This window comes from Echinococcus granulosus, assembly GCF_000524195.1.
Source record: "Echinococcus granulosus chromosome Unknown EG_S00150, whole genome shotgun sequence".
NCBI lineage: Eukaryota > Metazoa > Platyhelminthes > Cestoda > Cyclophyllidea > Taeniidae > Echinococcus > Echinococcus granulosus.
The window spans coordinates 7,385-35,042 of record NW_020170530.1 but is presented as its reverse complement, the minus strand read 5'-3'; the positions used below and the strand labels follow the sequence as shown (position 1 = coordinate 35,042).

The 27,658-nt window shown below is 40.7% G+C and overlaps 4 protein-coding genes across 4 annotated transcripts; 2 read left to right on the top strand and 2 right to left on the bottom strand. All coding sequences in view use genetic code 11, as the record gives it.

The window, feature by feature from the left end:
• Positions 1 to 576: 576 nt before the first annotated feature.
• Positions 577 to 4,136, top strand: EGR_09490 (Spondin-1; the record flags this gene model as incomplete). Its single annotated transcript, XM_024498739.1, has 7 exons — positions 577 to 897; positions 997 to 1,312; positions 1,409 to 2,415; positions 2,532 to 2,795; positions 2,867 to 3,183; positions 3,284 to 3,565; positions 3,713 to 4,136. The coding sequence occupies 7 exons, from the start codon at positions 577 to 579 to the stop codon at positions 4,134 to 4,136; spliced, it is 2,931 nt and encodes a 976-aa protein (XP_024346834.1).
• A 2,239-nt stretch (positions 4,137 to 6,375) lies between these two features.
• On the top strand, positions 6,376 to 11,231 carry EGR_09489 (hypothetical protein; the record flags this gene model as incomplete). The annotated part of the gene is made up of 6 exons (XM_024498738.1): positions 6,376 to 6,558; positions 6,736 to 6,915; positions 7,790 to 7,978; positions 9,028 to 9,108; positions 9,186 to 9,253; positions 11,144 to 11,231. 6 exons carry the CDS (start codon positions 6,376 to 6,378, stop codon positions 11,229 to 11,231), a joined length of 789 nt encoding a protein of 262 aa, XP_024346833.1.
• Positions 11,232 to 13,228: 1,997 nt separating this feature from the next.
• Positions 13,229 to 17,910, bottom strand: EGR_09488 (Cholecystokinin receptor; the record flags this gene model as incomplete). The annotated part of the gene is made up of 2 exons (XM_024498737.1): positions 13,229 to 13,718; positions 17,426 to 17,910. 2 exons carry the CDS (start codon positions 17,908 to 17,910, stop codon positions 13,229 to 13,231), a joined length of 975 nt encoding a protein of 324 aa, XP_024346832.1.
• Positions 17,911 to 22,340: 4,430 nt separating this feature from the next.
• On the bottom strand, positions 22,341 to 22,733 carry EGR_09487 (Neuropeptide FF receptor; the record flags this gene model as incomplete). The annotated part of the gene is made up of 1 exon (XM_024498736.1): positions 22,341 to 22,733. One exon carries the CDS (start codon positions 22,731 to 22,733, stop codon positions 22,341 to 22,343), a length of 393 nt encoding a protein of 130 aa, XP_024346831.1.
• Positions 22,734 to 27,658: the final 4,925 nt, after the last annotated feature.

Below are 27,658 nucleotides of genomic sequence, written 5' to 3'. Positions count from 1 at the left end.
CGCCAGGCGAACTGGTCTCCTAGCCATGCCGGTAGCCTCCAAGCCCCTACAGTACGTCGGCAGTGCATAAACTGCCTGCGTATTATATCTTCTTTCGGCTTAAAGGAAGTCTAGAGAAGCTGTGGAAAGCTAAGCCGATCGAAAAAGACAAATATTTTGATTTCTTATGCTGAATGCTAAGCATTAACCTCATAGTTAAAAGACATATTATGAGCAACTGACGATTTCTGACGTACTGGTTAAGGGTCGGTGTATAAGTACCCAAATATAATGCGTAACGGATTTATCAGGCCTCCAGAAAAGTGAATCATATCTATTAGGTCATCTCTTTCGGTTGCAATAATGGCCTAAGTTAGGCTAAGAAGCAAATCAAAAGTCGTCCATTAAAAAGGGCAATTTCATTGGTCTTACCCTATCCACTTACCACAGTTTTTCTAAGGTCACAGCCTTCCCACGAATTCATTTAAACAAGATTTCTCAGGGATTGGCAACTTCATATAAACACATGAAGGCTTAATCACACTGAGAGCTTTTTGTTGATGTAACGGCCCACATTGTCGGTCATTCCACAGCTCAATGGTTTGTCCGAAAGTCGTTTTCACTGTTCTCTTGGGTGCGCTTTGGCAGGTCTTTGGGGAATTCGTACTGCCGGAGCACTGCTACCGATTTGCACGGGGACCCTCGAGAGCACTTCGAAACTCTGCCAACAACGATGACGGGTTTGAGATTAGCGTTAGAAGATCTTATGATGGAGCCAGAGTTGGCGCATGGTTTGAGCCGGAGAAGGAATATCTGGTAACTCTGAAGAATGAGTTGCCTCTGGTAACCTTTGATGACTTTCTATTTTGGCTAACACCTACTGAACCACCGATGATGGACCCTTCGGACGGAAAATATGTAAGCTCGTGACTTGAAAACTATTTCGATTCGACTGACTCCCTCCTGACTATATTTAAAACGTCATTTTTCATATTAACTTCCCCTCCATCACTTTAGACTACAAGAGACTGCACTATGTCACCAGGCAAGTGTGTGGGATCATGGGTACACACACTCAACCGAATGGGATCTCGACTGCCTTGGCAAAATCGACGTCGTAATCGCCACGCCGGTCAAGTACTCACTCGCAACCGACCTGGATGCCGCGGCCTCGTGGTGGAGGGTTTACACAGCTTCAGTGGCAGGTATCCGCCACTCATTAGACAGATGGGCCGGATTGTGCTCCTTTGGCGTAGTCCAAATGCCAGCCGCCACAACTGCGTTACACTTCATGCCATGGTGCGTACACGCACATCAGTTCTGAAGGAAGTTGGTGAGTGCGTGGTTAAATTTCGCACTCATAGGCGTCCAGCATTTGAGCGGACGTGCCCTTTAAATAACATATTGTTTTATTTCATACAATATATAGGTGGTTTGATGAAGACACTTTGCCCCACTGAAATGCGTCCGATGGAGCCAGTGATCTCGAGAATACGTGAAAGTCTTGACGTTGACCGAAATGATCCTACAGTTTACCTCCAACCACCCTACGCAAATCCTATGCAAACGACACTTCGAGACAGCGTTCAACCAAAGGATTGTTGTTCATGCGGTACCGCCACCTACAGACTGACTTTCCAAGGTCTCTGGAACCGATCGACTCACCCTCAAGACTGGCCCACCAAAAATCCAAATCTCCTTCACTGGACGAACCTCATCGGCGCCAGTCATGCACCCAGCTTCCAGATTTATGCCATCGGACAAACGGCTAGTGCAGGAGTCCAGTCTGTCTGTGCATATGGAGACACTACGGTGCTCCGTGAAGCCCTCTCCTTGGCTGCTGCAAAGGCTGAAGGAGCTGCGGGAGTTCCAACTGGTAGTCAATCGGCTACAACCGACATCAGCCCCCTTCGAGCACTTATTTTCACCCCTGGTATGTGGGGTGAGGAGACGCTGATGGAGCGGCGTACAACGCTTTTCTCAGTAAACCGAACCCATCCACTCTTTTCGATGCTTACAATGCTGGGTCCGAGTCCTGACTGGTGTACGGGCATTTCCGGCCAGTCATTATGCAAGGCGGACTGTACGTGGGTGAGGAATATGACATTATATTTGCACCCCTGGGATGCAGGAATTAGAGAAGGAAATACGTATATGCCAAAGGAATCGGATAGGAAAGAGATTCCAGACCCAATTCGCTACATCGACGAGAGCTGGATGCCTGGAAATCCATTTAGGAAAAAGAAACCAATTGCGCTAGTAAAACTTGAGAGGGTTCTTCCAAAACACGACTGGGAGTGTACCAACAAGGATGCTGATGGAGTGCAGCTCTTTTTGATGGGTGGAGGCATTCGTGTGACGGGAAAGAAGCCGAGTGACGGCATGGATCCTGGAAAAAGAAAAGACCAAATGCACAGTGCATCAGCAACTCAACAGGTTAACCATCAAACTCAATTTTCGTACTTTGATGATCGGATGTAAATATTTTTAACACAGACTTGCACCATCCAGACTTTCAGGCTAAAATTTGACCAACCACACTTCTCATCTAGATTGTAACAGGCAAGGGGCGTGGTAAAAGTTCCAAGTCCGTTGGTTTCGGTGGTCCTGGTGCAAGCGGAACCCTTGGCACCAACAATCCCCTCTCGGACCCCAGTCTTGCACAAATGGCCACTTTCCTCTGCATCACGAGTGAATGGTCGGGCTGGTCTGCATGTTCAGTGACCTGTGGTGTTGGTACCAAAACGCGAACCCGTCAGCTTATTGCGAACAAGAAACCCGAGCTCTGTCAGCATGTTCCACTGGTGATGGAAGAGGTAGAAGTTTACTTATTCTGAGTGATATATGAGGAATTTTCATCATAATTCTTTTATGATTTGTTTTATAGTCTTGTGAGGGTCGAAAGCGAACATGCGACTACAGTGCGCCGTGCAGTTTTCTGCCATGGACCCTATGGTCTCCCTGCAGCGCTACTTGTGAACACCAAGTTGGTACGAGGAGCAGAACGCGGGCGTTGGCGAGACCTGAAGAGGCTGAACAGTGCAAACACCTGTGGGCTGGGAAGGAGGGAGGCATGGAGAGCGTTATGAAGGAGGTAGAAGAGTGCCGTATACCACCGGAGGCTTGCGAACCAGCAACAATCTGCGGTGAAGGTCCCAAACAAGGCTATCCCTGTGGTCAAAAGCGGAGGCGATTCTATTACAGGTAATTCATGAAATTTAGCTTTGAAAATCGGAACGAAATACTATTTCAAAATATAATAATGTCATTTCTGTTCAATAAATCCTGGCTTTGACCTTTACAGTGCCATCGACCACGAATGTCTCGAGTTTGAGTACCTCGGTTGCAAAGGCGGACGCAACATGTTTGAAACAAAAGAAAAATGTGAGAAACTGTGCATTCCAGCAGTGGAAGCTCTTCCAGCCTGGCGTCGCGAACGAATGGGTCTCCTCCAATTCAAAACATCCCAACTGGCCGCGACATCGGGTGATTCTAAAGAGGAGGAATTGAAACAGGATCCAGCTTGTCATTACGAAGTCAACACGGGCTATGAATGCGATCCACCAAAACAATTAGGAAACTACTGGTGAGCCTGTTATGCTTCGACTTTAGGTTTGTGAACCAACGTCCTTCGTTAGCAAGCCTTTAAGAGTTTGTCTCATTCATACCCTGGGTCAGAGAGATTCTAATGATGTTTGATGTTGTTTTGAGTCCAATCCATGACGCCTTTTAGGTACTACTGCTCCCGCACAAATCGCTGCCGCGATTTCTTCTACCTCGGTTGCGGTGGAACACCCAATCGCTGGGCCAACCACACGGCCTGCATGGCCGCCTGCATGCCAAACGAGTTGCGTCAATTACAGTTGCTGGCCAAAGTGAGAGTAGCAACTGGATCGCGTAGATCGGACAAAGATAGAGGAGACGGCAAATACGGAGAAGCAGAGGCGCCAGACGGACTAAAGGTGGAAGTGAGCCCTAAACAGGACTGCCGTGTGACCAGCTGGGGCGGGTGGGGCCCGTGTTCTGCAAAATGCGCCAGTCATAGCGGGCATCAGTTGCGTCTGAGAGCTATCACAAGACCTGCTCGATATGGCGGCACTGCCTGTGGACCGCTCTACGAGAAGCGGGAATGCCACGGAGACGATGACTCATGTTAAATGGCCTACTTGTCTGTTAGATACGTTAAAACTAATTTTTGGGGTATTTAAGCAGTACATATTTCCCGATTTCAATTTTGCTGAATCCGGTACCAATCACTAAAAGCAAATGAAGAATCATCATTTCTCTTTGTTGGTTTTTTCTGCATATGTATGTGTGCCAATAATGAACCTTTCATGTTGGCATAATCTATTGCCCGTTAAGCGGAGGCGCAAGAGCGAAAATGGTTGCAGTAGAAACAGCACTCAATGAAAAAGGGATGATTATAATGATTTCGTACAGTGATTGGTAGAATCATAGGAGCAAAGCATCTGCTGCAGATGGGCTGAATCACCAGACTCATTAGGAAGGGTAAAAAAAGGTGTCCACTCTCGGTGACTGCCCCGACCTTGCATTTTATGAAGAGGTAGTTAATGAATGAAATGACCCTAGACCTGGTGTTGTACTTCTGGGAGCCAAATTAAATTCAGGTAGATATTTGGACAGCATCGAGGAATGCATACTGAATGCTATTCCTGTAAGGCTACTTTCAATAGACATTTACCAAATGTTTCTTCGCATGAAGCAAGTGCTTCCATACGTGAACCATCGTTAAGCCAGTGAATCAAAGATGAGTAGAGCAATGGTGCAAGTAGCTCAAGGCGATGCATCACTGATGCAGAAAAAGTGTCTCTTCGCCTCCAAGTTAATGACTCTCATCCCTGTGACGGAGATTGCATTGTGATGGTCGAGGCAAAATGATGGCTTAGGAAAGGACTTGAGTCAACGCCCGAGGAGAATAAGGACGTCCGATGGTTTGGGGCCTGTTCACTTATGTGCTTTACTTCGGATGCTCAATAGCACGACCCTTCGAACACACCCATAGCCTTGGCCCTTCCACATGGCTAAAATAAACTTTAAGGAATGGGATACTTAATTAAGGCTTAAGGGGACGTTTGGGCTGCCAATCTAATCTTGCATAACAAGGAATCACCTTGGAAGTCTCGAGTATCATACGACAAAAGAGTCACTACAAAACTTAGCGTAGAGGCCACGGTGTCGGTAGGCTTCAAGTGATTCTAGACCGGAGTGGCTTATCTCTCAACGAGCAGATAACCCTATATCAAGTGATGTGAATGGTGGATAGTTAAAAATTAGGGGAGAAATAAATGCGAAATTATGAATTTGATAAGAAAAATTTCTCATCATTTTCATTTTTAAAGCAAAACGAACACGCACGCCAGGGAGAAATACTGCTTAATCTCAAAGTACTGTGGGATAAATATACCTGCTTTATGATTCATATTACGTATTAGTGCCATGACAGCATTTTCAAGCCCTTCTGTGCGTTGAGACCCTATATGTAGTGCCCAGCGTGTTTCCAGAATTCATACTAAGCCAAAGTAATATAAAGGAACACACGAAAGTACCAAGTAGGAAACAACGGAGGTCAGGGATAGTGAAACTGCAAAATTCAAAGACTGCAGTGTTCTCGTACTTAAGCTTAGTGAAGCAAAAATTAAATTACTGAGCAATTTTCAGTATCGGCTTAACATAATCTGGAATTATTTGAGCCTTTTGGAGCATAATAAATACCTTAAAATGACGGGAACCTAAGTTTATTTACCTTGTCTAACCATTTAACTTGCTTGAATATTGAAACACCTTGATTATTTGTTTAAGACCTAGTCTTTGCATAGCGGTCATTTGAAGCTCCGCATTTGTACATCCGCCGGGCCATGCATGTAGACTGTCGGTCCCTCTGGACGTCGGCAGTGCATTGTCTGCCCTAGCATCTTGGCTCCTACTGTTTTCTAGAAAGACTTAGTGGGGGTGTACTGCAATACGACTGCGTTTAGGCGTAACGGCCATACTTTTTGGTTATTCGGTGGTGGCTGCATGCGTGTCCCAACTTTTTACAGTAGATCTAAGGGGCACTTAAAAATACGGAAATTTTTGAGCAGAGTTTAATAGCAAACTTAGCCTTAGGGTTGGTGACGTGTTTTAGAAGCACGAATTGAACTACTGCAATCGAGAATGTACCAAGTAGTAAGGAAACAGAGATGCAAAATTTGTGCTTAATTATGCTCTCATTTTGACAAAAATATAGTGAAACTGCAAATTCTCCTTGAAATTTCCTGCAGAATTTCTAATTAATAATAGTTTGATAAGCATCTTTTTACAGCACCTGGTTGTTTGAACAAGTGCGATTCACAACTCGCTGCTCGATTAACTAGGTCTTGAAATATCTGCGTAAAGATGGAAGCGCCGGTCAACCGGAAAAACTGCTCTTTCGAGATTGCTTTTGATGATTCCGACCCTCCAATTTCTAATAGGAGTCCCTTTACCTCCACGAAACCGTCGAAATGTAGTGTTGAACACGGAAAAGCTGCAGACGAAAAGATGGCAGAGGTTATAAGAAGAAAGTCGGGCATCTTGCAGGTAACAAACAGAAATCCTATGCAGCGTGAAGTAACTACTGTTCGTCTTTTTTGTTTATAGTCGTGGTTGTTTGCCCTGGCGTGTACTCCATTTCTTATGGCACATACATGCAGGTCTAGGAGACCTAATTTACGTCTGGTCTTTCCCATTGTGTACCTGCCTTTCTTCCTCCCTTAGCAAACGCGCGAGAAATACGAGGCTCATAATCAAAAAGTGAAGTCCGTTGTTGAGGATATCAGGGCTAAACGAGATAATCAAATTGCTGAATTGAAAGAAAATACCGAAATGCGTCTGGAGATGGCGAGTCTTCGACGCCGTCAGACCCTGGAAGAAAAAGCAGAATCGGCTAAAAAGATGGTAGGTCTATTTATAATTATAATGGCTGTTCCTGCCGCATTAAATTACATGGGATCGGTAAGCTGTGCATGAATTTCTCATTGAATACTTACTTCTAAATTAGTGGATAAATTTCAGTGCTGAGGGATTCACTTGTTTTACCCTAACTTTTGCACCCCAAGTACTTTAATTTAACCGTTGTCAGAGTATACTTCAATCTTGTTTGGATCAGGTTGTGAGTTTATAAATCTTAAGTTTGATCGAGTTGAACGCGTGCGGGCTTCGCTGTCGGAAGAAGCTGAAAGGAAAATGAATGATATCACTCAGGATATGGCGAATAAAGAGAACAATCGGTGTATTATAATACAAGGAGTTAAGGATTTCTGCCAGCAAGAAGTAAGAAAATTTGAGAATTATTTAGACTTCTTATGCTATGTACCTACTGTATACGTTCATCCACGATTTTAGTTTGAAAAGGTTGCCAAGGTGCAAAACCGTCGGGCCTCAATTAACAAAAATTAAGTGTCCTATTCGTCTACATCTCGACTTTTGTAGTAATTCATTTCCCCCTCCCCTTAACATTACTTTTTTCACAGGTTGTCGCTTTCACATTTATGCGCTTGTCTAATACGCCCTCCATTTTAACGTATACCACATTCGTAATAAACGGTTTGTTTAAGGTACCTCTTTGACTACCGTGGAACGAACGCATTATTCTCACTGCGATGACTTTCACCACTAGTATAACACTCGTTTGTTGAACCGGAGGAATTAGTCTGTTATGGCGATTTCTAAAATGGAATTAGGCTACGGTGGCAATTGTTACATACACTTACAGTGATAGAAATATATGTACACCAGTCACAAATTTCTTCGACGATGTTGAGATCTTTAGGCTGAACCAAGTTCGGTTGCTGGTTTGTGGCACGGGCTTGAGGGTGTGGTTTGCGGCGTCGCCTGCGAACTTGTAGGAAGTGCTGGGCTGACAGAGTGCCTTACTTTGCCCCCCGTTGCCTTCTGGTATGTGGAAGTTTCTCAGCAAAGTCCCAGAAGTCGTACACATGTGCCGACTAGGTACTCGGAGGTTAGAAAATGGTCCTATTTGTTCTGTGTTTGAGATTTTTGTTTCGCTTTCTGGTAGATTCTTGGTTGTAGCCTCATTTGCAGACTTCCGAGGCTCTCTGGGAGTGTTTGTGCGCATTTCGTTCGCCAATTGACCACTCGAGTAGCCTCAACGACAGTGCAGTAGTTGCATGTGGATGTATGTAGATTCGAGTATCTTAACCCCTACTAGTAAGCGGCCATTGTCATGGAGTAGTTGATGGCAATGGGTAAACACCTGAATAAAAACGTCTCTGCAAAGCAAATGCATTTATTTCTTGGCGAACCCTCAGCTTACGGCGGGAGGTCTCTGCACTTTACTTTCGTGGGTACGATGAGGCCTTTTATATCCCCAAGTTTTCCTTGCTGTATGCTGTAACGAGCAATCCTGCAATCCGTCATCTACGGACTGTGGTGGCACTTCGAGAAGGTTTGTTTTCCAGTTAGCCTGGCGGCTAATCGGGAAAAGGTGGAAATAGATAAAGTGGGGGATGCACAAGGTTGTGAAGACAGCCTGACCACATTGAGGCTACATTTAGTTAACGTGGAGACCATTTTAAGTTTGTTTTCAATAATATTTTTACTACCATTTATTCCTATCCACCTAAAATGCCACTGCTGGCCTTTCTTGGAAATGGAACCGTATTTGGGCGTCTCTCAGCAAGTGTCAGTGAAACTTGCAGAGGTGTGAGATAGAGTCTTAAAAAAACCATCGTTTCTTCTATTGTTGATAAAATGCTTCATCTAAAAACGGCTTTTCAATATGTATCGTAAATCCCACGGTTGGGGATTGCCCACTGAAACAGGGTGGGAATGAAGGGACTAGATGTGCTTGGGTATGGTTGTTTTCTACTCTTAGTGCCTAAGATTAGAGTGTCATGGCATAAATAAATGTGATTTTATGTAAAGAATCCGCCACTTCTAAAGCCAATTAAAAGTGACAAAACAAATGCTTAACCACCTCAATGACGAAGAAATTAGGCAGGGGGAGGTGCTGTTCCATACTAATGTTGAACTGTGCGGACTCTTCAGCTAGCCCTGACTATTACCTCTGTCGCGGTGGTAATGGCCTCCCGGATGGGTCTACAGCCTCAGTGCTTCAACGAGCAAGTCGTAAGTAGGTTTTCACATATTCAGGGCGGAGAGGAGCCCAAGGGCCAGGATAATATCAAACACCCGTGTTGCGTCAGGACACTATGTGTGATGTGATGCGGGCAGAGCGGCGTTACACTTTAAGTGATGAACACTGCGGGATCAGGTAAGCTGGAATTGTAGGCTCCGAAGTCTTAGGTTGAGCTAATCCTGGTGATGAAATACTACTTATTATTCTGCAAAGTAAATACCGAAGGATTGTAATTTGAGTCATTATTTGAGATGACGAAATTCAGTTGTTGGTTTTTATTAGCTACAGCTCAGTAAGTGCAAAAAAGCAATTTTGTTTAAGTTCTTTCCAGTTATATAATTTTTTTGATGTAATTCACTTGGTCCTTATATACTACTGAAAATGATTCACTACATCGATTCAAAAATTGCGAATCCTAAACAACACTCTAACTCCCTTCAGCACATCATATTGCACTAGTATGAAATTATCATAAGTATTTTCTGCAAAAATACTTCTAAAAAACTTTATTATTTCTACCCACCTGTGCATTCACGTGTCTATTGAGCCCCAGCATAATTTGCCAAGTCAGAGGGTCAAGAGTTACCGCGGAGTTATTTTGTTGCTAACATTACTGCGTTTTCTTTAGGCAGAAAGTAAGATAAATAAGTGAAACCTCAAGGGAAGAAGCATCTTATGCGTATTTGCTTGCAAGCTGATTTTTGCGCAAAAATACTGCTTCCTTCGACTGAACTCTTACCAACAAAAACCAAGGTCGACAATTTTTTTCTCATGATTAAGAGAAAATGTAACTTGTGCTTGAAGTTTTAAATAGATCAGACACAGTACTAGTGTTAAATATCACTTTTGTTTCTGCTCTTAGAATTTTTTTTAAAATTTAAGGTTATTTTTCAAAATATATTTCATCTCTCATTCCTGTTAACCATGCGATTTACCTCATCCACAATGAACTTTGAAGAAACCAATCTGGCCATGCTTGTGTGTTGGTGTCGCCAAAGATTGATAATTAAACAAAATTCGACCTCCGAATTGGCCTTCTTACTCACCATCTGCCACCTCACCTCTTGCTACTCATAAAAGCATTTAAGTAGCACGTTCTGCCACTTGTTTGTCTGGCTGAAAATAGGGCAACCGGGTGTCTAGGTCGTAAGCCTCACCTCAATGCGCATTTATAAACAACACTCTTCTGCGCTCTTGAGAAAATGACTCTGAACTGCTAAAACTACTGGTACTGTTATCATAAGGAAATAGCCGTCGGTTAAGATAGGTTTGTGCATTTGAAGTCAATAGGCATTAAACAGTCTATTCACTTCAATCATATTCAAACTAAGTACTCAACGATCTAGTCCAGAATGTATTGAAATGGAATAATGAGGTCACCGCTTGAGCTTGTAGGCTTATTAAGAGTTCATTGGGCAATTCACTCATTAATGACGGTCAAATTATGCATTAGAAAGGAATTTTCATAGAACCACTGGTAAGCACTATACAGAGATATGGATATTTGCTAAGATGATATTAAAAATGTGGGAAAGGCAGTAGTGCAACGCTATTTGTTAGTCTCCGCCTAATTTATAGAGCTGTGCAGTACGTAAGTCACACTGTTGCACAGTGTCGAGTCGTCACACCACCGGATTTCCTCTGACTACGTCTTTTGCGCATCTAGTGCTTAGTTCCTCCTTTACAGCTTTGCTCCACCTATTTGTGGCCTCCAGAGTCGTCTGTTATCCTCCAAAGTACACCAGGTAAAACGACCATAATGATAAAAGCATTGCTCCTAGAAGGAGGCGTAATTCTAGTGGATTCGATTCTAAATTTTTAAATAAATAAAGTATTTGAATACTTTGAAATAAAAATATTGTAAGGGTCTCAAGCAAAACTATTGCAATGGCTCCGGAAGTCGGTGCGGTATTCATTGCAAATTGAGGCGTCAAATGTCGGTATTACTTTTAAATAAGTTTAATTACAAAATTATGTGTAGCTTAGTCTAGCATTCAATTTCCTAATATCCTTTTGTGCTCAAAGAAAAATGTGGAAATATTTGCAGGCTCTGGAGCCCTACGGCATCCCGGTGGAGATGGACATCCCCTTAGGGATGCGTCAGGGCACGTAACCTTACAAATGGATTCGTTGTGCAAATGTTAGGGGACACTAAATCACCACACAAGCGGTTAGAAGGCCTGGTATTAGGGGAAGGAGCAAATACAATCATGCAAGAACCCAGCAGCTGCAGGTAGGCTTGCCATGATTTGGAAGAAGGGAAAAGTAGGAAGCCGCTGACGGACGGCGAAACAATTCTTAAATAAACTGATCAAACTTGCAGCTATTGCTTCCCTCATTCCTACCAAGGGGACCAACTAGACCGGAATCTCCATTTAAGCCTTCTGCCTACAATGCTTTCCTTTAGACAGACAAAATTGGTTAGTGCGTTACTTGTCTTTAGCTTTCAGTTCTAGTAACGGGCCGGTTAGGGACTCCGCCATTGTACATCGCCAGGCAGCCTGGATTCCATGCTACAACAGCAGTCTCCAAGCGCTTCTGTAGGTCAACAATTATGCCTTCTTTCCTCCTCAGGGAAGTCTCGGGGCCTTGCACTAGTTGCAGCGCAAAGCGAACCATATACTAAGGAACATCCATCTATCCTTCAAAGCCCTTTGAGCACAGAGACATGGACAGGACTGTGGACCCCAAGCCATAGCTTTACCTCGCCCAGGTGCTGACGCAAATTAGTTTTTGCTTCAACAGAAGTTGGGATTATACTCATAGTTTCAGTAACTTGAAATGGTCAGCGGGAGCTGCAACTTAAAGTTGAATACTGAACTGGCGAAAAAGTTTAGTGGATTTATCAAGTCATTTTAGTAAACAAATTAAGGTAACCGCGGTTCAGCTTCCAATAGCAAATAAAACTAGCGTTTAGCCAATCAAATTAGCATACACCTCTGTCAAAAAAACAAGTAACGCACAAAAATGCGCCTATAATTAAAACATCTAAACAACAAAAAAGCTAACTTTTGTCAGGGAGTAAAAACAGTAATATGGCACTGTAAGTTGAAGGAAAAGAATTCATGCACTGACGACCGTTCCCGGGAAAATACCGAATATACACTTTTGTTGTTATTTTTCCCGAGGAGGGACAAATCTGACCTTAGTGAAATCCTGACATCTTCTCATATTTACAGCCACTCTTATAAGTGTTTCATATTCTCTTACGCGTTCGCAAATGCATTTCTAGTTTTCGATTTGAATCTTTGCAAAAATAATAATATTAATAAATTAAACTTTGAGGGCCTTCCGAAATTTGTTAATCGCGACCAAGTTAACTAAACTACTTGAGATTATCTGATAAGAATACTTTGCAACTAAGGATAGTATAAGCAGATACTACAACGTCGTATTCCTTGGCTTTATGTTACAAGCCACATTCTTAACCAACTCGTAGACAACGGTAATTGCTAAAAACCAACTGTAATGCTGGAGTTTTTGCAGTTGGGCTACTTTTAATCAAAGAGTAGCTAACGACTTGATTTGACGGTAGTTTACCACCCGTAAGTTATCTAATTGTGAATTGGACGACGATTTGTACACAGAATGGCAAAGGCCATGTTCAATTTGGCTTCCACCAACAAATTTAGGTCATCAAAGTAGTGTTTATTATAAAACTCTAATGGAGCCCTAAGTGGTAATTTACTAGTAGTATTAAAAAACCAACTTATCGCTAGACATCAAAATCTGCTTTTTTAGGAAGAATTTAGGGACGACTTCTAGTTTTCTATGTACTATTCAAAAAGAACTTGTCGCCATCAGCTAAGTAGAATGCTTTTAATTTAATTAAGTGCAATTCTCTGATTGGCAGATACTCAGTACTCCTAAGTGTGTTTATTTTTAAATATGCGCCGCCCTTCTGGAACGTGTTGGTTACGATATTATACTGCAAACTCAATTGGAATTTCCCTTTTTTTGCATTCCTATAATAATAGGAATAGCGTTTGAAGACGCTTCGTCAATTTATGCCCATTCTTCAAACTAGTCAAGCGTACACAAAGTTCTGCAAAGCTGCATATTTGCAAATATTGCGGAATGAAATCTCACAGTACTTAGAATTGGCGAAAGTTAAGCTAGGGCGGTTTGATCAACACCACGTAGAGCAAGATTGTGGCCACGACGGAAGTGGGAAGTAGAGGGTTGTAGACGGGGAGGTCGTCTTATGGAGACAGCTTTCATGGATCGGCAGAGGAACACTCTTTTGAAGCCGCGTCGGTAGCGCTTGGAGTAGAAGCAGTAGATCCAGGGGTTTACGCAGCTGTTGGCGGAACCGAGCAACTGAGCGAACGGTACCAGAAGGAATATCACGCGCATTTGATCGTCGTCACTGAATTTCACTTCCATGGAGGATTCTTCATTGGTTGCCTTGGTAGACGTATTGAATGCGAATGCCAAGTAGGTGGGGGAGAATTTAATAATGTTGAAAATGGTAAACAGAGGTAACCAGCAGATACAGAAGTTGATTACCACAATTGCCAGCATTTTTATGATCTTCACTGTCTTAACACGGCTCAATCCACCCACGGGATGCAGTCGAACCTGCCGTGAATTGTCGTCTCTAAAAAAGATAATTTTGGTTTTTTGAGCATTACCGTTGTGGTATCTTAAGCATCCACAAACATCTGATAGCTAGTAAGAACCGTTCAATTAACCCGTCGCTAACTAGTGTATTGTCGACCTTTCCTTGTTGCTTCTAGAATCGTATCCTACCTTGCATTAAAGAATGGTGAGGGTGTTTTAGAAGGTTAATGGCTGAAAAATGTCAATAATATGTTTTATAACTTTAGGTGACTTGTCCTTATAGTGACAGATTTATAACTAACTAAGAAGAAATTCTGAAAAAGTTGCATTGTCAGCAGCAAGAAGTGTTATAAGAAAGGTGGAAAATTACATAAATCAAACATTAAATTTTTAAAAGAACGAGTAATTTAACAACTCCAGTAACATAACCAGAATATATATGGCATTGTTGCACAAAATTTAGCTAAATTTGCAACACTTTTGGCTGTCTAGTTCTACTCTGCGGTTAGTCAATTGTCTAGTTTGAATGAGCTAAGTGGAATTGTTTTCCAAACGTGATAGGACGATTTGGCCACCTGGTGCGAAAGCAAAACTGGTTGTCTCATTTTTTCTCATCAGACCCTCTCTACTGAAAAATGAAACATTTTGGTTTTTTCACAGTAAAGGCCTACGCGTCAGAAGTGAGCACGTACCTCTGCACTCCTTTTTTGAGATTTCTTTGCCATACACAAAGCATCCGCTTAAATGTGCCTGCTATAAAACATAAATGTATACTAGGCTTTTCTAAAATACTTTAAAATTTTATTCACTCGTATGCATTGGATAGTCTTTGGATCTGTTTACGTCTGTAGTCAGCTACATCCCCTAAGTACTCTGTATTCACATCACTAGCATAATCTTCACCCTGCTTTACAATTCTTTCAGGGTTGAGCCTGCATTTGGTGCGCACATTTAGATGTGACTTTGTGCCTTGATGCGCCCGCTTACAATACCTAGTGCATGAAGATACCGCAAAAAAATTACAACCAACCAAATTGTAGTCTGTGAATGCTCTCGGATGGGAAACTATGCCATCAACTCTAATTTACGGGGAACACCTTAGGCTAGTATTAGTCGGTAGGGTGTACTTTTTTAAGTGATTTAAAAACTTGCCTTTGGTGGAACTGTGATAAGACATGCAGACAGGTTGAAGCGCTTATCTGTAGGACAATCTCTTGTTGTCGCTCGGGTTTTCAAAACAAACATTAACAATGTGAAAGACGATGTTTTAAAAAAAGCAGAAACATTTTTCCCTACTCATGCACCTTTCTTCCAGTCCAACCAACCATGGTAATTTTGTACCACCATGCAAAAGATAAAAATTACACTTTTCTGAGACACTATTTGTAAGAACTATTATTTAATGCATTAGTGGCTGTTTTAGATGATATTGAGAAGCCAATGGGCGAATAAATAGTAACAATACAGCATTATTTGCAAACAAGCCTGCTAAAGTAGGATTGGAGCATATTATTCAATTCGCGTTAAATGCACACGCCATCAGAACCTCTATAATGTGCCAAAAGTTCGTGAGTTTTTGCTCAATCGCTCGTTTAGCTGGCGGCTTTGATACCGGATTACTCAGGGGCTCCAACAGGCGGTCTAGCCTCTAAGCCGTGTCTTTACCCCCAAGCCCTACTTTACTTCAGGAATGCGTATTCTGACCAAGTATCATACCTTCTTTTGTCATTAGGGAAAGCTCGGAGTGCCACATGCTCTCAAAGAGTCATTTTTTGTATTATTTTTTACTTACCTATTTAGCCATATAGTTAGAAAACGGAATCGTACAAAAAGGCGCATTTTTTAAAAATATATTGCCAACAATAAAGGCGTTTTTTTTTCCACCAATTCCATACTTATGTTTTATTCTAACATTTCCATTTTCCGTGCCCTGAGCACCAATTTGCAAGCTAAAAATGTGATAATTCCGAAAATTTTCTAAAAGTACTTTTCGGCATCAATTAAGCCTTTGAGGGTTCCAATTCTCTGATTTTTTAGGTACACGTCGGTTACTTCCGCTACCGCTGGCCGTCTTGAAAGAGCCAATTTTGAAGGCTAAAAAAATAAAACACTAATGCAGGGTAGATTGAACTAGAAAACGCATTTTTTGGTCTGCATGAATAAAGTTTTGAAAGATTTTTATTGCTGACGAGGTGCACAGGGAAAAAAAATGAAAATACTCACTTCTGCGACGTGTAATTTTGCTATTAACTTAAAGCCGAGAAGTAAAAATATCAGCACCAGGCCTGCCACATCCCGTCTGTCTGTCTTTCTGTCACTTTAGATAAGGCATTAGAATATGATAATCTTTAACAGCGCGAAAATGTTCCTCTGCAACATCTACAATGAACGCCTCATTTATCAACTGTTTGAATTCTCCTTTCAGTAATCTGGAGACAGCTGTCTGAGCTCCCATTCTCGTGCCTTTTAACTGACAGTCCCAACTGACATCAAGAAATACAGGTTCTTAATTTTTGTTAAATAATTGACGTTTCCAAGACTTTGGATTATATACAATTTAGAAGGATTCATAGAATTTCCTACAATTTCCTGTTTTTAGAAGTAATTTAATGTAAGAGACGCAGCATCGTGGGAACGCAAACTAAACACTGCATTGCCCAACTCAGCTCAAAAAAATGGCAATAAAATCACAAATTCTGCAAATTTTAAAGTGTCATCCAATTGGCTACTGTTGATTATAGATGAGATTCCATGACCTGCTGGCATAAGACGATGATACATCCGGTAACAAAGCGGCCACATGCTCTATGTCTTCTGGTCTTAGACTGCAGTCCTATACACAAACCATGATAACCTTGAATCTCATAAGACAAGATAGAAACACCAGCCATATCTTTACAATTAACTTAAAGGCTTTAAAATCAAGACTCTAATTCGAGGTTTCAGTCAGTGTATTAAATCACGAGAATCTTCATTTCAGCCAAACGTATGCTTGCTAAGAGTGTTGAGCATAAAAGACAAATGCGAATTGCAATTGTGTTTCCCAAAATGGCTTTTGACCACGTACTAAAACCGTCTGCACCAACTGACTACAGCCTCTCCCCAAGTTGGGCAAAACACCCAACCGTGCATGATAAATCGCGTTTGAAGTAGCAAACCTGTTCAAGACATTGTAATAACAACTGCTTTATCTCATTGAACTTAAAAGTGTTCTTTTAAAAGAAGCCACTTCAGGGTTGCGAGGCTAGTTGGACACCTACCTACAGTATTTTATGTGGCTTGGAACAAATTAAGTGGATTAAACCATCCTCAAGAATACTCAGATTTAATTAACACCACCTTTTATTTTCCGTGAAGTATTTCGTCACTTTTAATTTTGTGTAAAGTTTTCTGCATAAATGATTAGTGAAACAGAGGACAAACGCAACTTGAAAATTAGTTTGTCAGGGTGTATCAACACCATTAGCCTATCTTCATAATTGTTAATCTTATTCTAATTTTTGGGTTAAAAGTAATACTAGTCTGTCTACTTTTTACAAATCAACCTTGTACTGAACATTGCAAATAAGTCAGAATATCCAAAAAAGATTTTTTAAATGAAAGAATTAAACACCAACCTATCGCTTCCTAAAAAAATTCTAGACAGTAACTGCTTTCCTTCAAAATAAACAGCCAACAGTGAAACCAAAGACGTGCGAATTTAAATAGATGCACTTTCTTTGTTAGCACAATATCTCGACCTACATTTTAGTAAACTTTGTTGGCGTCGCAAAGCTATTCATCGTTCTGGTTTCAGAAGGCTGGGTTTCAGCGTAACCGGATACATCCGAGGCTGTGCCTCTTTCCTGATCCGAGGGCGCTTCCTTGGTGGGAGAATGGAGTCTCTCAGGGATGACCTTCGTGTTTCTTGACTCGTCTGAACTGGTAGCTTTTGCGGCGCCCGTAGTGGACTGATCCTTACGCACTCTCATCCAGACACGGAGGATGATGGAGCAATAACAGTAAGCCATGAAAAGCAGCGGTGTGGTATAGACGAGTAGAGTCACGACACCCAGAAAAAAGGCCCTGTCGGCTGTGACAGAGGGCCAGAACTCGCGACAGTTGATGAGGCCATCTGGTGCATGTGAGAGCCGAAAATAGTAAGCCCAAGGAATAAACAATGCGGCGGAAAAGAACCAGATTACCGCGATTATCTTCTTCGCTAGGCTGCGTCGGATGAAGCGTTTCATAGGAAAGCATATTGCCAGGTAGCTGTTGGTTTAAAACAATGTAAAAAAGGCATATTGGATTACAAATTAGAAGATTCATTACCGATCCAAATGATCCTTGCATTAATTTCAGAAAGACATTTTGAAGAGTTTTATAAAAAACTCAGGGAGCTACGTATTTTTGGAATCTAGGTTTATTTGAAATGGTTCTCGAGAGGATAAAGTACCATTTAGGACTGCACGGTTAATAATTACTACAGCAGTATAAGAATTTGATTCACATCCACTTCAAACCAAAGTTGATGTCAAAGTTCATTAATACTGGTTTGACTTCAAAATGTTTTTAAGCTGACACGTCTCCCATGACTTCCAATCTAGAATGACTTTTATGCACAAAATGCGAAAAATATATTATGGCATGACAATGGCAAAGCTTAAAACTTTTGTTCTTTATAAAAGTTGGCATTCGGTCAGTGACTACTAAACAGCCCTACATGATCGCAGTGAAGTCAAATTTCATCATTTAAACGGATCAGAACAGGAATGCAGATTTGAGTGCTTATTACTTTTGAATAACGAATTACGGGGAACAGCTTCTCTTTAGTGTTTATTTGAGTATTTTTAGATGAGTCATTGATTCTGCTTGGAGAAACTGAAACTTTGTAATAACAGTAAAATAGTTTAAGGCTTTACTAAATTACAATCCAGGCTGTTAATCAAAGAAATATCTAAAATTTTTCAGGAAAGTTGCTCGATTACATTTTGCGCCTACCCGCTCCTGTAGGTTAATTTACCAAGGAATCTCAAAATAACTACATGCATGGAAGAAAATGATATGCGTCTGAAATTGAGCAGCGCACATTTGCATCGGTGACAGCAATTGCGTTTGGACAGTACGGAATTCATTTATCGCCCTTAGTCCCGTTCACACCATAATGCTTTCATTTGTAACATCAAATCTAACTCGTTGTATTGTGAAGAGCGCGTGTTTGGGATTCTCCTCTGCCAATTGAACTAACAAGGAAGCATTTACACATTTTAGGAATGTTTGGCGTCTATGAGTTTTGCACTCCTTCATTCATTCACCCGATTCTTTCAATCAACCAATCACTCATTCATTCATTCACTCACCCAATTCGTTCATTAGTAGATCTTTTATACTACTTTTGGATTCACTTCCTCTTTAATAATTTGATCAGCTAACTGCTCCTTCAAACTGATTTATTTCTCCCGACTAAATGAGAGATTTTGGGAGCGCAATTATTTGACGACACCTATCTTTTTACTCTAGCAAATCCTATAAAGTTACTTAGTAACCTTAAAGGATTCTTATTCTTTGTGTTCTGCAAATTCAAACCACTCCATTAGTCCATGCATACAAACAAATAACTGTCATGGTCAATGTAGTCTCCTTCTTACTAAAAGACTAAACCATTATTTTAAAAGAAATAAAACAATAATTATTTTCCGATGGAAAAACCTGTTTATTACATCTGTGCACTTTTACAGTTGGTTAAGAGGCACGTAGGGCAGTCTAACTTTGTCGGCAGTTTACAAAGATTTCCTTTATTCAAATTGAATTATGGGGCGGTGTTACCATAGTGCGATTGGCAAGGGCATCTTTCAGTCATTAGAAACACCATATAATATTATCTGGGAGATCTTGAAAATGCACGAAAGCCTGTGGATAAAATTAATGGATTAATAAAAATTTGTCTCCCTTTTTGGTTAAATAAAAAGAATATGGGTTCTGGATCGTTATATAAAGGCAAAAAATTTCTTACCATTTTATGAACGCATTACCCATTAAGACGTTTGAACTTCTAAACACACATTTGAGTTTCATAACTGTAACTTCCTGATTACTCATGCATAAAGGGAAAAGAGGTTTGCCGAAATCTTCAGAAGCCCACACATTTCTTGGTTGTCACATAAAAAGACGAAATTTTATCATTTATCAGGTTTTAATAGACTTGTTTGAAAGCTTCCGACCGTGCCTACAGCCCTTCTGTTACGTCAGTGGAGTCGTTTTTCACCCTACTTCTGTGTCTTCTAATGACTTCAGAGAGGATTAGGGAAGCTCGAGTTATAAGGGGATTAGGTCGAAATAAATAAAACAAATTGCCACCAAAACTGATATAGGTGCACATTTGTTAGTGTACGCTCCAATCATTTTAGAAGCTTATTGTATAGCTGCGCCACACCTCTTTTACTAGCTTCTTTCTTCCTGAGATATTCTTTCAAAGACATGTTTAATGCAAATTTAGCAGCAAGTGTGCTTCTGCTGTGGAAGCTATTTTGAGGAAAAGACATCATTCACGAGAAACATCCTCACAAGGCCTCTGCCGTGTGGTGCAAATTCTGCTGTTGTTAGGGAAGGACATAAGAAAATGATTGTGTTGAATGGCAGAGCGTCTTTTAATTTGCCTGGAAAAAGAATATATTACAGCAATTTAATTTATATTGCGTTGTCCAATGAATGCATGTTATCTTTCAGATTGTGCGCATATTTTATTGATCAATTACAAGGAGTTGGGAATGTCTACAAAGTTCCATGATCTGAAAAATTACATAGGAGTGGCTTTTAGTATGTTTAAATTAACTGTTCAAAGTAATGGGTTTTAAGATGAGGTAAACAAAGCGCAGAAAATTCAAATAACAAGTGAAGGCCATTTGCCTGGGAAAGAGAAAAGTGGTTCCCGATACAAAAACTAGTTCGCGAAAATAATTCTAAGTGGATTGTTGTATGGTAGTTACCAATCACTTCAACCATATCCTAGCTACAAATCTGTTAGGTAAAGTCTTCCTGGGAGTTTGAACCAACACAGTTAACCATTGTGTTCTTACGCACTAGATTTCAGCTACTAGTGTTTTTTAATTGAAACAAACTAAAACGACTATATTTTGGCAAAGAACTATTTTGGCTTACAACAAAAAAGTGTCCTTTTCGCCTAAAGAACAAACGCGTTTTAGTAGTTAATCCAGCTAACCATAGAGCGCTGTAAATTAATGACAATAGGTAGTAGACTTCAGACCGCACCTTATCACCCCAAATAATAGCACTTCAACTTTTCCATCAACTGACGCAAGAGTTTGTGGATTTTAACCAACGACATTTGTATGCATCAGTGAACAAACAAGCACACCATGCATTCACCAAAGTATCTGCTGTGATTTTTAAAGGAGCAAATAAAAGTTCATTTTTTGGATTTTGTAAATACGGCGAAGCGGCTGTGCTCGCACCTCGGAAAATTCTTTAAATAAATGTGAAAGACACGATGCCTGGCAAACTTGATATTCGAGTATGACAGCACGCTACCCACAGACACGCAAGGTGGTAGAAACGACCTTTTAGCACTGAATGCATTAACATCTATCAAGCAGGCTACAAGTGGGGCAATATGTTGATTTTATGGTTTTTAAGTAACATTACTACGCTTCAATAAATTCAATCCTTTTTAGCATATCTCGGAAAAATAATGCGTTTAGCTTTCGTCAGCTGCTGGCCGATGATTAAATTTAGGACACCTTTGCAGAATAACCGTACAAATGCATACAAAACATTGCTTAAACGTAGATACGCAAAAAAGGCGACATGACAGACGGATGGACTGCTCACCGGTCAAGAGCGATCACTAGGAGAGATAGGGATGACGCGCAGACGCTAATGCCCTGGAGGTAGGGCACACACCAACAAGTGGTCGCACCCCAATGCCAACCTTAATGGAAGCGGGATGAGAGGATATATATGCATTAACTCGTAATTCACAAAGGCAATTGTTATGAGTTAGTAAAACTATTGTAGAAGCTGGATTTTATAAGTTAGTCTGACCAACAATTTTTTTTTATACAACCAATTAAAAGGGGGAACGCAATAAAGTACTAAGACTGGATGTGACACTCCCAGATGGGAATTAACAACGGGACGCAGACTCGCTGTGTCAATTAGGTAGAATATACATGGAAAGCTTTTACCAAAATTAATGTCATTTCACCTTAAATTTAACCTCAGGAAAAAGTAGGGAGGAAATAATGCCTTCCTAGCTGCTCAATTTGAATAATTCCATCTTGAAAGCTAAATTATTCCCTATTAAATAACAAAATACACTTAAGATCAATATCAGCGTTTGAGAACTTAATTTATTAAAATGGATAAAATATTTTTCACAGTGAAGCATTCATTGCAGAGTTGTTTGCCGAACACGTTTAGGATGCTCGCCTGAAGGATGAAAATTCGAGGTGCCTATTATATTGAATAAATATTTCCTACAATGATTTCAGTAATTCCCACAGAGTAGCAAATAATTTGTGTAAGCTTATCAACTTTACCGGCTCCTGCCCCATTGGATAAGTTTTATTTATAGGCAAATAGAAACGTTACCACGTTTACTGCCGTACGTGAAGATTGGGTTTCCTTAGATAATTCCAATTAAAGTAAAAAGCCTTTTTTGCTACAGCCAAACGCGCAGTTTGTGGTTCATTATAAAATCAACAGAATTAGGTGACGCCTGATCTGGTGGATGGGTCTTAACACCCCCTGCCTTTACCGCATACAGATAAAGCAAGTTAATCGACGCACCCACGACAATATTCTGGAGGAGAGTTAACGGTTCCACAAAGACAGTGACAAGCAGATCCGCTACTGATAAATTGCAAATGAAGATGTTAGTCACCGACCGCATGTGATGGTTGCGTAGAACGATAGTTATGACTGCGAAATTGCCGAGCAGTCCTGCGATGAAAATAGTCGCATAGGAGACACTTAGGAGAGTGACAATGGGATAGGAGTGTGCGAATTCCCAAGTAGGACTTGCTGGCTCAGTTGCAACCGTAGAGTTGTTCATCTGAGGGCTTGGTAATGTTGCTGATATAGGGTCACGTTGTCTTGCGAAAGACCGGTTAGACAAAAAATCACATTCTCTGGCCCTATCAATTCCCCATTGGACTAAATGCTGCAACCTGATTGGTTGTAAGACTTTTCCCGAACCAATCAGGATGCAGCATTCCACATCCACTGCTCTATTCATTACGCATGGAAAGCGGTGGTAACACAAAGGTTAAAAAATAGCTTTGATTTCTATTATTACTTAGTAATTTTAGTTGAGGCATCTTCCCTCTCTTTGAGATCTCAAAAAGAATACTTTTCGCCTGGTACTACAAGAAATTGAGTTGGTCACATCAAAGCCAACCGCCAGCTCCATTTAACTCAACGAATGAAGGATAAAATTGTAGTTTTTTAAAGGAACATGAACTTTGTTTTGCACAAATTTTACAATTCGCCTAAGTTAAAGTACAGGAAAATATGCGTGTGCACTTCTTTGATGGCGGAAAGACCAGTCTGCGTTTGGCTTAAAAGCGGTTGCGTTTATTTTGGCCAGCACACTTAGACATGCAAATGAATTGTTGCGAAACGCTGACTGGTGCGTTGGTGTAAACAATTCAAACCTTTTTTATTTCGTGCAAAAACGCGCAAACAGGGACTTAGTACTTTAACATGAGAATGAATAGATTGTAACTTTCATGGATTTCTGGTTAATTTTAGGTTACTCCGCAGGAATGTGAACCAAACTTGTCAATGCCCTATGTTGCTACGGATGGATTAAAGTACCTAACATGATGGCTATCAAGTTGTCAATGCATCATCAGCTTTTTTAGCGCCACCGTTGATGCCTGTTTGGTGGTTTGAAATGCGGTCTTGGCAAAAAAATAGGAAAATGTTACAAAATCTCTCCGAAGATTAGGCAGTTGAGGTAGGTTAATAGCGTAGACTCACACAAGATACTCGCATCACAGGCAGAAACAGAGTGTGAAGAGTTAATTTAATTAAATCCCTCTAGTCATAGGAAAAAAATCAAACACCAAATGTGATTTTTAGAAGACCCATCCCAATTCTTAGTTATAGGTCCAATGTTTTAAGTATAGCAAAGGTCTATGCCCTAGAGATCATCCAGTTAAAATACTAAATTGTCACCTTATGCCTTCCTGAATTGTTTACTACGACCTTTGATGCAAAAGCTTATTGATACTAAAATTCCACACCTTCTCCTGTCGTAAGGATTAACTGCACGAAAATAATCTCTCTTTATAGCATTCACACAGACTAGGCTTCGACTAGGCCCCTAAATAGGTTGTTTTAACAGTCAGATTAGTCCCTTTCAAGGAGCCCAAAAAACATAAGAATTAATGCTATAATTGATTAAATATCTTTCTTTTTATCTTTATGCAACAACGGATTTTGTTTTGCTTATGGTTAAGTGATTTTGGGTGGAAGTAATTTGCGCTGGGCAAAGCTGCTCTACTTTGAGTTAAGCAGAATTTGACGGCATAAGCACTCCACTGTCCCGGTGATCCAGACCTGTCAGAAGTGCGATCTTTTCCCAAACCGAATGGACTGCATAAGTAATTACTGGTTTAGAAATACATCATACTAGCCATGGCTACCAATTCGATGGCAGTTATTTTTTATGGAAGCTTTGCATGCAAAACACAACCCCCTCTCGTAACTGATTAGAAGGCAAATGAGAATGTGGATTTACAAGTCATGGTATTTTTAAGTATTAAATAAAACAATAAATTTAAGAATAATAAATGATGAATGTATAATCTCTAAATTGTATGAAATTTCTCCTAATAGTTCCTTCCTGCCAAAAGCAGCACCTAGGGCTTTACAATTTATGCCTTTCTAGCAGCCAGGACTTCCTGATTACCTCAAAATATCCGACTTAGGATATATTACACCACCCAAATCAATGCTGTTTAAAGACAAGCATTTCAGCTCAGGATGTGCATAGTCCGAAGAAATATTCCTGCTATTCTAGGTTTCAATGCTATAAATTTATTACAGTTAACCTGACCGGCCGATATCACGCACAGGTAGACAAAAAATGAAACTAAGGTCAGCTGCTGTACAATAAATAGGCGAGATTAGGAGATATCTTGGATCCGGCTTTCCATTAGCCAGATGCGTAAGCACATGCTCTACTTCCTGGCTAAATCGGACGTCTCGGCAATAAAGACCGCCATCTGCAAGTCTCGCATACACACAACTGTTACTTCATTTAGCGTGAGCCTATATGTAGGCTGTTCTAGTAGACAATGTCGTAGCCTACAAGGGGGTTGCATTGCCATTAAACTAGTATGACTTTTTGTATAAATGAAAATGTAACCCTAGCATTACTAAGCAGTTTCCTCACAATGCGTTTTGATATGATAGCTGATGCATCAAGAAGCATTCGTTACGTAGGATTACACGGGTTCAGGGCAAGAACACAGCCCCATATGCTTCAAAGAACGACAGAAGCAGAACACGGAGTTGGTTATCAAAACAATCCAAGAAGGTAATCCCTTTTCCCTTTTTTTGCGTGGTTTTATTTATAACACAAGGAAGTCAGTCACGTGGGGCTGTGGGAGGCGCGATGCGAGTGCCGTCCAGTCAATCAGACTGGAGGCAGTAGAGCCGATGTTGTGGACTGTTAGCGATGGAGATGGCAACGATGTAAGCAAGGGAAGAAAGCAACCCTCGGAAAAGGCAAACGAAACCCACTCGAAGCGGGAGTTATCCTCTTAGCAAATGGCGACAGCCATTCTGCACAGATCGTTGGTGGGATTTTGTGGGGTTTTACAGTCTTCCTGCAAGCCACCAACCGACATTCATATCTGATCAGTGCCAAAAATAGGTAACTGGTAAATAATTTTCCACCTGATCATGGTGTAATTCGGTTTGTTTGTCGTTTTTTGTCTGTGGTAAAATGGTAGGGTCAAAAAAAACAAAATATCATCCCACTAGCCATTATTGCATTGGCCCATTCCCATCGTATGGGCGAGTTCGAATGTTGCCTTGGTTGCCTTCAAGCAACGATATTAGGCATGGAAAAGTGAATTAATAAGGAGGAACTGGGAGACCGCGTATGGCAACGGCGACGTGCTAGAAGCAAAGTGGAAGCATCACAATTGCAATGGTATGCTTTCAAGACGTCGCTGAACGGCAGTTTTATTCTCCACCTAACCACTTCCCACATGCGGCACATCTGACACACCAGAAAATGTGATTTAGCTATTCAATAATTCTTGAACTTTTATACTTACTTTTCCAATTTGTAACCAGCAGTAACTTCAACAATTGGAATGACAATTTTAGTAACGGGCAAGTCAAAAGCTCCACCAATGATGCCTAGTAAAACTTGTTTCATTTATGCATAAATACGAGTGTAATTGAATATTTGATTGTCTATTACTGCTAACTTGTCTTAGCATCTAGTTTTAAGGTATAATGGTCACTACTCCCCTTGTTTTTGTTTTGATGATTAGGGTTGCTAAGTTATGAGGTTCTGTGAAGGGAAACAAAAGGCATTAATTAGAATGCATTATTCGAAGGCGGACAAAAACTTGCATTTGCTAAAGCATCATTTTTTTGGCAGAAAATATTTTTTGCAATAGAAGTGTACATCGAAATCTGGAAAAGACTGTCAAAAAACGTGTAAAAAAATTTAATGCATGTTTAATTGAATTGACCATTAACGTGAGCAGCTGTGACACCTTACAACATCTCTGCAGACCCAAGAAGACAAATTACTCCGGCAGAATATGTATTGTTAATATACAGCAGAGCTGGGAGACTATTGACACGGCCCGGAGGCCATGTCGTTTAGCGAAAGTACAATGACCGGGCCTTAAGTGTTCTTCGTAGTCAACCTTCCGAGGTGGATGTGAAGTTTCAGTCTGTGCTGCAGGAAAACACCCACGAGCCAACTGCACCAGTCATCGAATTAGCCTGCAACTCAAAAGCTGGTCCCTCTTTACAATTTCAGTGAAGGTGAAATTTTGTCATGTGTGGGCACTGTATTTTGAAGAGAATAATAAGAGACGGATTTCAGTATATTTTCCTGGAAATGAGGTTTCTTGTCTGTTTCTCCTTATCATTCGTTATCACTTCAGTGCTGTCCATTCAGTTACCAGAGTGGTTGCTATTTTTAAAGTGGTTCACGACTGTGCTAGTATTGTTTTAGCTGTTAACAGCATGCCTGCAGAACACGGGATTGTGGTGGCCTAGTTAGGAGTAGTCACAAATTTCCACATTCACATCATATACCCTTTGTCCAGCGCGTAACAGTATAACACTCAGGAATGCTGCAATTACTTAGTCGAAACTGCATTGGGGACCCAGAAATGCCTTAATTTTGACCCTTTATATGTTATAAATTTATGACCTTCAGTTCACCTTGAAGCCTTAGTAATATTCCCATGCCATCGGCTGTTAAGAAGCTTGAATAATTGGCAACCATTAGTGAAAAGTGAAATAATCAAAGCCCCATAAATGTACCTAGTTGTGACATCTTGTATTACTGCAATTGTCATGTAAAAATGAAAACAAAACATGGGATTTTAGATAATTGCATCCCTTGGCTGGATCTGGATGGTTTACTTCCAATTTCATGAGTTTGCAGAGCAGTTACATTTTTAAGTGAGATTTAGTAAAAAAAAGCCTCCTTTCTCCATGCTTATTTCTGGCTTAACCTCGATTAGTCTGTATATCGCCCACTCACTTTTGAATTATTTTACCAAATTGGCCTTCTAAGCACTGTGAAACATGGTTTATATTGAGAAAAGGATATGAAAATCTCGCATTTGTTTTCTCTAATCGAAATGGAGGGTGCTGAAACACACAGAACGTTTGTTTTGTTTACCCTTTTTAAAAGCCCAAAAAGCTTTCGTCAACAAAAGTTGGGACTGGTAGTGTTCTATTTGTACCACAACATGATTGTCTATCCTA